The sequence below is a fragment of the Danio aesculapii genome, chromosome 19 (genome assembly GCF_903798145.1).
Source record: "Danio aesculapii chromosome 19, fDanAes4.1, whole genome shotgun sequence".
NCBI lineage: Eukaryota > Metazoa > Chordata > Actinopteri > Cypriniformes > Danionidae > Danio > Danio aesculapii.
The window spans coordinates 21878220-21891139 of NC_079453.1; the positions used below are offsets into that span (position 1 = coordinate 21878220).

General features: G+C 32.5%; 1 protein-coding gene across 18 annotated transcripts in view; it reads right to left on the reverse strand.

Annotated features, from left to right (window-relative positions):
- Window positions 1–12920, reverse strand: part of pleca (plectin a) — a 239793-nt gene that overhangs the window by 13867 nt on the left and 213006 nt on the right. For 15 of the 18 annotated variants that reach the window (XM_056479230.1, XM_056479229.1, XM_056479242.1 and 12 more), the window contains 8 exons: window positions 12655–12687; window positions 10561–10718; window positions 8958–9136; window positions 7479–7617; window positions 6997–7353; window positions 3696–3779; window positions 3507–3611; window positions 768–866 (listed from right to left, as the gene is read on the reverse strand). In XM_056479230.1, the coding sequence (XP_056335205.1) occupies window positions 768–866; window positions 3507–3611; window positions 3696–3779; window positions 6997–7353; window positions 7479–7617; window positions 8958–9136; window positions 10561–10718; window positions 12655–12687 (1154 nt within the window). The remainder of the gene's footprint in view (window positions 1–767; window positions 867–3506; window positions 3612–3695; window positions 3780–6996; window positions 7354–7478; window positions 7618–8957; window positions 9137–10560; window positions 10719–12654; window positions 12688–12920) is intronic. The other 3 variants (XM_056479231.1, XM_056479232.1, XM_056479244.1) reach the window with 1 other exon arrangement.

A 12920-nucleotide genomic window follows, 5' to 3' on the forward strand; every position in this document is an offset into this window, starting at 1 on the left:
ATTTTGACAAATACATTTATATATGTCTTAATAATGGCAAACATAATAAACATATAGGGACTGGAAGAGGAACAAGCATTTTTGCGGACAGTTTACCTCTTAGCGCCCAAACATGACAAACATTCATCATGATAAAGCACTGGCAAGCAGTTTAGAGAAGCAAACAAGAAAATAAAGTTAGAAAAGGAAATGCAACCAAAAACAACTACAGAGGAAAGGGGTGAAAGTCAGGCTGAAGCATACTCAAGAAGGAAAAGTCCACAACCAGAGTACAGAGGAATTATGGGCTAGAGTTTTGCTTTCTATTTTTTTCTAAAAGCCCTAAACAGGAAATTGAAACAGAGAAAAGAATGTAGCATGACTGGTACATGTTGCACCATTTTAAGTTTGCTTCAGGCTGAAAAGTGCCTTAAAGAGAGCTCACTATAATAGAAGAGATATTAAAACACCTCCAAAGTAGTAGAAGGATAATGAGAGACATACATTGTGAAAGAAATGGGATGTGCTGCACCACTAGCACAATGAAAAACTAGGTGAGCACCTTTATTGGCTACAATTTAGATTTTTTTTTCTTTTTTTATATCTAGCACAACCAATGTCACATTTCAACTTTTGCCACTCTTTGATAACAAATTGCAATTGTGTCTCAAATGATTTCTACAGTGAAATAATTGCATATTTCATATGGCCATACATCCATGAATTAAAGTTAGTGAGTTAAAGTTAGCGCTAGAATACTAACAGACTTTATATTTTGTGACCCTTACCTCATCATCCTGTAGGCGGCGCTGTGTCTCAATGATGAATTTAATATACTGACTCGAAAGTGTCATCAGCTCACTGTAGCGTGTTCTCAGAGTCACATACTGAAAGATAGTTTTAAAGTTATTTGGCATGTCAAATACAACAGAAAATTAAGAAATAAAAGTCTAAGCATAGCACTTTAAAGGGGTCATATGATGTCAATTTTGAAATGTATTGACTTATATGAAATAAAAGAGTTTCAGCTCAAAATTCACCACAAATCATTTAAAGCATGTCCAATTTGCCACCTTTTTGGGTGTGACCAAAAACACCATACTTTAAATGCAAATGAGCTGCTCCTCCCTGTCCTCTTTCTTTGCATAAATCAGAGATGCCCAAACTAGAGCCCACAGGCCAAAGTTGGCCCATGGTAACCTTTGAATTGGCCCACCATCCCATCTGAAAACGGTATAGAGATTGTCATTTTAAATTTAACGCACCCTTTTTTTTGTTTGTTTTAGTGTTAAGCTACTAAAAAGTTATCTGAAATTAATTTTTTTAATTTAAATGAATCAGCTTTAGTTGAAAATGTACATACGATGCATTAAGGACAATGCAGAGACTAGGCAAGACAAAGGCAGCTTCTGCTTGACTAGTGTATTCGCCATTTAACTCCACTGTGTTATGAATATGATTGTTTATGTTTTTATGACAATAAGTTATCAATTTTTTTAAAAATATACTGCATTAGTTAATACGATTCAAAGTAATATTTTCAATTATCTTTAAAAAATATTATTAAATGAATTAGGAAATTACTCATGGTAACTTTAATGTAAAAAAGTAAACGGTATATTTATCTTCGGCCCACGGCTATCAATGATTTTGTTTTTGGCCACACCGCTGGCCGTAAACATTTTGATGGCATTATGCATTTATTGCAAATAATGACAAATTTATGAAATGGATAACTCAATCAAGGGTTTTTTCGGCAAGTCTGGATCAGCTAAAATCGTTTTTAGGTCCCTTTGTGTGGGACTTTGTAACTTGCAGATCTTATATATGGAGTATGCAATCAGCTACATTGTAAAGAAAAGGGAGACATTATGCACATTACCCCTTTACGTTATACAAACTACAGCATGTAAACTATTGCTTATAGCAAAAAGTATGGCTGCACGATTAATTGTCATGCACATTTTTTTCAGTAAAGCTGGTTCTGTAACCAGTAGTAAATCACCATGTGATTTCAGATGGAGCAGCATTTACTACACAGAGCTGCTGTTCACTTTATAGCAAAGGTGGATATAGAGCCTTTTTAGGTGGGCTACAGTCTCTTGTCTGTAATTTCAACCTCCCTAAAACGAACAAAATTTAAAAAGTTTATAAAAAGTTTCATTTTATATATATATATATATATATATATATATATATATATATATATATATATATATATATATATATATATATATATATATATATAAAATGAAAAAATAAGGAAAAATATTGATAATATTGAAAATACTTTTATCACTTTTATTTTATTACTTTTATTTTTTGTACTATTTTGTGCATGATGGTCAATTCAATGTAGGTGCAATAATGTTTGACATTCACCTAAATGCATGTCTTATTTTTTCTGTCTCTTCTTTAGCTTGTGCTGAAGCATTCATTGTATTGATGCACAATTAATAATTAAATATCACAAACTGATGAAAACGAAAGTCATCTCACTCACTCTTCTTTGGCTTTTTCAGGGTCGCCACAGTAGAATAAACCGCTAATTACTCTAGCACATATTTTCAAATGAAGGTTGAAGCAATTACATTTTTAAGACCATAGGTGGCGACAACCAACTATCAAAAATGTGCGTCAGAATAATTCTTCAAAAAAGATTAATGCAATGTAACAAAGATTTTACGAGTGAGATATTTTGTATTTAAAATATATACCGTTTTTACAAAAGAGATTGGAGAATACATTTTGTCAGATCCTCTACTGAATTACTTGTTATTATGTCTTTTTTTATTTGTTATCTATATTTGGAATGATTATAAATAATACATTGTAGTAGTGTGATTATTAGTCATACTTAATCTATGAAAGCATAGATTTCTCGCTCTACTGGTTTTAAGATGGAGATTTACTAATGATCACATCACTGTGCTTCTCTGACAAGATGTCCATGACAATCACACAGTGTGTCCCAAATCGCATACTTATGCACAGTTCTACAGCATTTTGTTGTATAAATAGTGCAAGTAGTCTGTTCACACTGAAAAGGTGCACTTTAAATACCCAGATGATGCACTTATTTAACCGTTTAATAGAAGTGTGGAATGTTGGACACAAGCTCAATGACCGCAGTTTTGCTCACGTACCGGAAGGGGCAGAGCTTTCGGGCACTAGATTACTTCATTTATTTTGGATTGTGAAAGCAAAATTGTCCAACGAGACTGCTTAATACCGCCTCCTGATGGTGAATACGGTTATACTCATGGCAGGTATTATTTAGTAGTTTGGTCTTTTATTTCACTTATTTGGCAACTATCAAACGTCATCTGGAAAAAGGTTTGAATTTCCGCTTAGTGAATAAATTCATTCACACTAAATTCATATACTATGCTGTTGAGTGTGTAAGTGCATAAGTGCATAGTGTGCCATTTGGGATGTAGCTACAGCTTTTGCTTAACCTTGATTGGATTTTCATGTCAATTAAAGCCCTAAATGAAAGGCAGATGTAACTCAGATTTCAAAGGTACCTCCTGGATGATGTCATCAGAAGCAGACTCCATTTTGGCCTTCTTCAGAGGGGAAGCAATGGGTTCCACAAGTGCTTTATAAGTCACCAGCTGGAGCTCATAATCCTGGATGAGAACTTTCAGTCAGACCGCAGTTCCTAAATCATTTGGATTTGACTAAAATATACGTGCCGCAGTGTTCATACACACCTTTATGGCATCGATGTATCCTTTAGCAAATTTCTGGCAGTCATCCACCTTGTCCTTGTTTTTCTCAATCTCCTCAAGCAGTTTCTGTAAAGAGAATTAACATGATGTAAATATAGACAGACAGACATTTAGATGGATTGAAGGATAGATAGATGGACTTTATTTACAATCGTTTCAATCAATGTTAACTAGCATGACACAAACAGAAACTTGACAGTTCCTCTGTGCTAATGACGTGACTGAAAACTATGAAAGTGCAAACTCTGATCCACTCCTTTAATGAATGATCAGCGCTTTTTTGTTATAACACACTGATTTGTGTTGTTCATTCATTGAATAAGTGAATCGGATCGCTTGCATTCAGTTACTGGCTTGTATCAGTCACAGTACAAGCAGGAAAACACTCAATAATATAATATCATCCATCTACTTATTAAAAATGATTGAGATATGATTGAGAAATCTTAAAAAATGATTGAGATATCATTTTTACTCAATGTTGCACCTCTACCTCTAATGAAGTATTAACTTGTATTTCTTAACACTATAATTACAAAACACAGTTTTTATATCTTGAATTGCCCTAAAGTAATTAATAAAACAAAAAAACTTTTATTTAGTTTATTTTTTACAATACAGAACAATAATTTAACAGAAAAAAACATGCTGACATACAGTTTAAGTCAGAATTATTAGCCCCCCTGAATGATTAGCCCCACTGTTTATTTTTTCCCCAATTTCTGTTTAACAGAGAGAAGATTTTTTTCAGCACATTTCTAAACATAATAGTTTGAATAACTCATTTCTAATAACTGATTTATTTTATCTTTGCCATGATGACAGTACATAATAATTTTCTACACTTCTATACAGTTTAAAGTGACATTTAAAGGCTTACCTAAGTTAATTAGGTTAAATAGGCATGTTAGGGTAATTAGGCAAGTTAGTCTACAGAACAAACCATTGTTATACAATATCGAAAAAATATATAGCTTAAAGGGGCTAATGATTTTGACCTTAGAATGGTGTTTAAAAAATTAAAAACTGCTTTTATTCTAGCCGAAATATAACAAATAAGACTTTCTCCAGAAGAAAAAATATTATCAGACATACTGTGAAACATTTTCTTGCTCTGTTAAACATCATTTGGGAATTATTTAAAAAGGTAAAAAAAAATGCGGGGGGGGGGGGGGGGGTTAATAATTCTGACTTCAACTGTATATCATTACATACATACCTATACATAATTACCTATACAGTATATACACCACATAAACTTGCATGTAAAAAGAGTAAAAAAAGAAAAAAGCCACATGCATAAGCTTGCCATATCTCTTCCAATTACTATTCACTTAAATGGGGATGTCTTTATATTCCCTGTATATCAACCATTTTTCCCAACTGTTCCTCAAAATATCCATTTTCACTCTCAACATAAATGTCAGTTTTTCCATTACATATATTTCTTCAATTATCTCAAACCACTGCTTACGTTTTAAAGTTGAGTCTTTATGCCAATTTCTTGTTGTAGTGTTTTTGCATGCCACAAGAAGAATCTTACACAAATATTGGTCACCTTTAGGGACATAGCGCTTAAATTTACCGCATTAATTTCAGAGTCCACTACTTTTTTCTGTGTCTTTAAATATCTGTGGCTAGCAACTTTCTGCTAAGAAAAAACATAACTTTTTTGTTTACATAAGATATATCTTTAATCTTAAAAAACTGCTCTCTCACTTGCAGCACAAAGTGAGGTAAGCACCGTCTAGTAGTGGGCATCTAGTAACTCTCATAATTAGAGGCTATATTCCGAAAAAAAAAAATTATCATAATGACTGCATAAAATATGACAACAGACATTTAAAGCTTAATTCTAAAATCTCAATAGAAGCCTTGAAAGTAAAAACTGTTGTAAGCTCAGAAAATATTATATGCTATTCCTTCTATGCTAATGAAGGACTACTGAGACATTCATTTCATCACAGGTCCAGTACTCATCTCTGCCATTTGTCTTAAAGTAACCATGTGCCTTTCACCATACACAATTCATCTGCTCTTGATCTTCTTTCATATAACTTAGTCATGTCTGGCGTCAGTTGAAAGTTTATGACTTCAGCATTGTAGTGATGAAATTAACAAAGACATTGATGTATTTCAATATACAATCTATTTACTATTGTTGAGTCATGGACTAAGGAGAGTATGTTAATAAACTTCTCCCCCCTTTATCTCCTTAACTTTGCTTTCATGTTTAGCTGGTTTTGGGATTTGCTTTTCACTCATGTTTGACAATGCTTTACTCAGGGTATAATAAGGAAAAGTAACTGTTGATCTGGGAGAATGGCTTTTACTCTGCGTCTCCCGCACATCGGTGCGTAGCCTCATATGCTAACAAAGGCAGTTTCCCTGTCTTTGTTACACAGCAGTGCATTTGTTACAGTGCATAAGTTTACACACTTTACAATAATAGTAAATGAATAATAATGTGCTAATATTTAAACTAAACATTACTTTATTATAGACTAATGGTGAGTTAATGTATGCGCTAATCATGAACTAAATTTTACTACACCACGAGTCACATGAGTTCATGTGTGAATAACAGCTACCTTAATTAGTTGTTAGTCCATGATTGTTTGTTAGTTTATGCTTAATTTAACCTCATGAGCTTTTAATATATAATTATGTCATGACTTTACTTGGAGGGGCACATCACCATTAACTTAACCTTAACTACTCATGAACTCCTTATGCACGTCAAATTAGTGCATTTGCACTGAATAACAATAGAAAAGTGCTCTGTTAACATCAACATGAACAGTTTAAACACAGGAGTTCATGAGCAGTTAAGGATGAGTTAGCGTGATGTGCCCTCCAAGTAAAGTCATGATAGAATTATACATTAACAGCTCATGAGTTCACGTTGGTTACATTTAGCTTAAACTTTGACAGCTACATTTAGCTTTAATGACTTTGCCTGCTTTAAGGCATTGAGATTTTCTTTATAAATGATGATAACAACTTTAATGGAGTCAGATTAATTACAATGGAGTCAGATAAATAATTGATTTAAACACCATCCTTCAACTGCTCTCTGTTTCCGATTATTGGTTCAGAATAACAGTGTAAGCTTCAAGCCATACACTGTACGACATGGGAAAAATTTAATTTGATGCAGGCTTACATGATAGAATTCTGATAGCTCTAATGTTAAGGTCTTTAAAGAGGCTTAATTATTAATTAAATGTTTGAATATTTTATTTATAACACTTGAATGTTGTTCAGATGGATGGATGAATACCTTCTCCTGTGTCAGCTGCTCCTGAAGGGCTTTGCTGCCACCGATGGGCACAGCGTGGAGCTTGTCCTGCCTTTGTTTGGCATCTGCGATCCAGCGAATGAGCCAGTCGTAGCTCTCTCTGTAGGCTTGCATCTGTCTGCTCAGAAGATCAAGCTCTCGCTGCCTCAGCTCAATCTGAGCAAACACAGCCTGCCAGCGCTCCCTCAGGTTGCCCACCAGCTGCCTGTAGTGCTCCAGCTCCACGTCCCGTTCGCTGTGCAGCTGAGACATCCGCTTGTTCACTTCTGTCGCTCTCTGAAGCTCCTCTTCCAGACGGTCAAATGTTTCTTGCTTGCCTTCAGCTTCTGAGTGCAGCTTCTGAGGTTGAGAAAGCAGAAGACGTGTATTTGTGTAAGGTCATGAATGATTTGAGGTCATGTTGGTAATCACAAACAATGTGTTTATGCATAGTTGTTTTTTTTTTTGCAGGATGGATGATTTACCTGAAGCTGTGTTTGACTGGCCTCAATCTCTTTCTCATTAACAGGAACTTTGTTCACGTCACGCAGTTGGTTCTCATACTTGTTGAGAATGTCTTCAGCTCCTTGTGTGCTGCGGATTACCAAGTCAATGGTCTTCAGCCTATATGGACAAAAAGAAGTTCAATGTATTAATAACTTGGTGGAGAATATAGATAAATCTATTAAATAACTACAGTATGTTCAACAGTTTGGGTAAAATAAATATACAGTGCTCAGCATATATGAGTACACCCCTCACAAATGTCTCTTTTTAATTAATATTTTCTATAAGATGCTTTACAATACTATATTTACATTTACATTTACAATACTATATTTGTGCATATACATTAGATTAGTAAATACCAAAGCCAAATCTGGAGCTCTAACAAAATACACTATGATAACGGTCCAAAAACTAGTTGCCCGAATTTATATGTTGTAAATCAAAATTAAAATTAAATAAAAAAATGTAAATCAAGAAATATACACAAAATATATAAAAAATATTAAAAATATATATAAAAAATATACAATTTTGTTGAAAATACATTGTATATTTTTTCTGCATGAATTTAAATGTATTATCCTTCTATATCTAAAGATGCTCTGTGACTAAAATGTCCGTTTAATAAATCTGTTTAGTTGAAATGCACCAAAATATATTACCTACACTCACTGAGAAATGAATAAAAATAGTCTTTTTTTTTTTTTTTACATTTTTTGACCCCATAATGGATAAAATTCACTCATTTATGCTCAGCACTACATAAATGTTATGCAAAGATGCATAAAATTGATTAATTGCACCAGTAAAAACTTTTATTGAACAAAAACAATAAGTATTATTAAAAAATGTAAAGTTCTATTCATAAAAGAATCCTGAGGAAAATGCATCTTTGTTCCCACAAAAAATTTGTTACAATATTAATGTTTGAATACTAAACATTGGAACATTTCTTGAGCTAATCAGAATATTAAAACAATTTCTAAATTATAAATATATATATATATATATATATATATATATATATATATATATATATATATATATATATATATATATATATATATATATATATATATAATTAGAATTAAAGTTTTAAATACATCACTGTTCCCACCAAATAGTTACATTTTAAAAAATCTGAATATTAGAAAGATTTCACAATCAGAAGGATCAATTGACTCACTTATATAGCAACCTAAATATATTTAACTAAGCTTTGTAAATGTTGTATGTGATTCACATGCCAATATCCTATGTGAATTAATGCAAGGAAACATTCTTATTAAAGAATCCACAGGGAAATTGCTCCTAAATTTGATTAGAAGAAATTTCCTTCTGCATTCCTCAATTAACATGTTTCCTTCATTACAGAGAACAAATGAAATAAATGAATAAATTATTATATTACAGTCAGTGCATTCCTGAGAGCTTTTTGTATTTCTATGACTCACTTGTCGAGATACACAGAAGAAAGACCATAGACGTGCTCCATCTTCTTCTGGGTGATGTCTATCTCTGAGCGCAGGACGGGAGCTGAACTGGATTGCTGAGATGTGGCCAGCACTGCTTCACTCTTCTCCACCACCTTGTCCAGGTCTTTCTTTATACCCTCCAACTCTGTCTGCACTTTCTATTGGTCGAAGTAGAATATACAAGTACTTAGTCATGAAAGAGTACACAGTATATTATTAGGAGGTTAATTAAGATTAAATTACAATATACTGTGATATAGATATACAATAAAAGCCAGCTTTACATCCTTATGTGAATTGAATCTTTTCAAAGTTCGCCAAAAACAAACAAATGTGAATTACTGTAGGTGTATTTCCATCAAGTTTTTAGAGCTGCTGACTGTAGTATTGGTAATCTAGTAACCAACAGTAAACAACTTAAGCATAATAACGTCACGTGGATGTGATGTTTTCTACATCAGAGTTTATTCGGCAAAAGAGTTTTCATCTCTCATTAATTCCATTACCATAAAATTTTTTTTTTGCAAAACAATTTTCTAAATTTGGCATTTCCATCATATTAACACATGGTGATGGAAACCAAGCAGCTGATAAAGCTAATAATGGTATAAATTCATACTGTATATAGTGTGTTCATTTAAAGGCATTTATACATGAATGCTACACCTCGGGTGTGCATTTATTTCTAATAATTCAATGGACCAAAGTCAATTATTCCACATATACTACAATTATCAGTTATGTTATGTCCAGATGTAGCATTTCAAAACATTTATCAGGTTTCTGTGCTCAAAGGCTTCAAATGCTTTATCAGGTTTCTGCTCCTGTGTAGTACTATTTTCTTACACATCTCATCCGAAACCTCTGTTTTTATTTTGTTTTTTAAACTGATTTCTTGACTGTTGTAGGCTGTGAAGTAACTGAAATCATTCAGTGTAGTGATATGGTACTTTATCAGTGCAGTCAAGACCTGCCTGCACTATAAAAAATATTTTAAAAGTTTTTTTTTTTCTGTTTATTTACTGTTGTGAATTGCGTTATGGGACCTTGGTCTCTGCTCTGTCAACTTCTAATGTTGAAAAACCAACTCTAAAGATTAACAAAGAGACTTTTATTGACATTTTAGTAGTTTGAAATAATATAATGTATAAGAAATAATAATATATAGGGAAATAAGTCTGTAAAATAACAGAAAATGTACTGGCAGCTTTTTATCAGGTTTTTGCACCGCAATATAAACGCCAACCCATACAATATATTACTTTAAACTATTAAAAATGTTAATAAAAGTCACTTTTTTCGAACTTTTCAAGGTTAAATGTTGTTGGAAGAAAGGTCAAGGTTGCATAATGCAATTCAAAAGCATAAATAAACGGGGGAAAATAAAAAATAAAAACACAAATCACTAAATATGGAAAACTGGTAATTTAGAGTTATTTTAGGTATGGAATAGGTGTGGTTCTCTGAAAATAGTTGCACACCTTAGAATGTTCATCAGCCAATCAAGCATTCAAAAGCCCTTGGTGTAAACAAAAGGTCAATTCAACGACATAAACAGGAATAATATACGGTTTGTGCAGACCTTCTGTTCGGTGGCTCTCTGTGTGCAGGCTTTGAGAGGCTCTTTGTCCACCATCTGTCTGAGGCGATTGACAGTGCGGCTCTCACAGCCTTCCAGTCTCAGTCTCAGGTCCTTTATCTGGGTGATGTAACTCTTGCACACCGACTCATCCTGTTCTCCTAAAGAAGTGAGAAATTCTTTGCTTTAAAAAAAATCTATAATAAATCCTTTATAACATATACATTAAAACTATTACAGCAGGAAGCCCTCTTTAATATTTTCCTTAAAAACATTCAATGCTGTATCCATGCTATGCAGCTATAGAAACAAATAAGGGACCACTTAAAAAAATATATTTTTAAGATGTACAGTCTAAAAAATAAATAGTTACTTTACTTTAAAAAAGTGAGTATTTATAATTATCCACATAGTGGTATTTACTTTTAATAGTAAAGCCAACTAATTGCTTTTTACAGTGTACAGTCAGGGTTTCTGCAGGTTTCATCAAGTCAAATTTAAGACTTTTCAGGACCCTTTTAAGACCATTATGAATGAGATTTTAGACTTATATGGGGCTAAACACTAAGGACTTTTGCTAATGGCCTGGTTGGATCAATGGAACTGGAAATTTCTTAACCACATATTATAATGTGTTAAATGTAAATTTACTATGAAGAAAACTACATAAATATTCAAAAATATATATTTGTTTGCTTTTGGTCCAAATGAATTGAGTATAACTCCTATTCAACCTAATGCATTTCTGTTATAAAACCTTAAGTTTCATTATAAATATTATGTCCACTCATACTTTCTTCTGTAAATAGTAAAATAACTTTTAAAATGAAGACCCATTTAAATGATTTAAGACCTACAGACAATACTTCTGTGAATTTAAGGCTTTTTAAGGCCAAAAATTTTGGTTTTGAAAAGTGTTTGGGTAATACATAATTTTAGTTTTATTCTTTAAAACTGATGACATTTCTTCCAAATTGAAAATAAAAATAAGCCAAAATTTTTTTTTAAAGTGGTCTATATTTTTTCCCATAACTGTATATATATATATATATATATATATATATATATATATATATATATATATATATATATATATATATATATATATATATATATATATATATATATATATATATATATATATATATATTATATATATATATATATATATATATTGGCAATTAACTAATCTTGAATATTTAGATGCATTGCTTAGAAAATATTTCACCTTGAATTCAAGTTTGTCCGTTCATTTTCAGATCTTATAAGTAAGTACACTGCACTTCACATGATTATAAAAAGTCTGTGTCTATCTGCATTTAGTCACTTTATTTATTTATTTTTTCCTAATAGGATAGCTGTCTGATGTGAAAATACCAGGAGTAAATGCTGCCTGAAATACATTCAAGACAAACCACTTCACACATTCACAATTGGACAAGTGTAAATCTATCTTGGGTGCTGTTAGTATACCTAGAAATAGGATACATGTAGATTGATCAAAACACAAGGATATAAGGGCTGCACTTCTGTTTAGACCTACTATTTCAATCCACCTCAACTTTATGATTTCTTTGAGATGAGAGTCTATGGTAGGGTGTAAGTATGATCTTTTGATCCAAATCCAGTGATGTAAAATAAGCTTTCACATTTTCCATTACAGCCCATAAGACAACAGAAAACATTCTGCTCTGACAGCATCAAAACTACACTAAATGCTGTGGGGTTATCTTAAAACAGGACTCAAAGGAGATCTTGTTTGGCTAGTGTGCTTCAACAACATATCTGATGATAAATCGAAAGCAGAACATATCTGTAAATTTAAATAACGTGAACTTTATTCAATTTGCATTTTGGGTGTAATTTTGCGGAGATGCAATAATGTGGCCAAGATTAGCTATCTGAATAGTCAGTAACCTTAAAAAGACTCTCAGTTATGTGTATATGACCTCATACAAGTGGAAAAGTGGAAAAACATGCTTTAAAGTCAACACAAGTGGAGTGCAAATGCAAAATGCACGTAAAAGTATAACACAAACAATGACAAACAAGTTTGCAGTTTGTTAATAACACAAAAATCCACTCTCTGATCTTTACCAGATGTACTGTCCTTTTGGATGAGTGCAGGCTCTGCAAAAATAAGTCTTGCAATCATAATAGGAACTTAAGGGAAGGCTTATTGAATCCTATTGTATAAAATAACAAAGCTCTTTAAATTCCTACAGGTCATAATGTGTTACATCAAGCATGCAAAAGAATTTTCTATGCCTTAAAAAAGAGCTGTTTCTGGGCCCAAGACAGCTTAGACTGAAAAGCTTCATTCACTTTGATGAATAGTGAAAGTGACGGACTGTTTCTGTGCG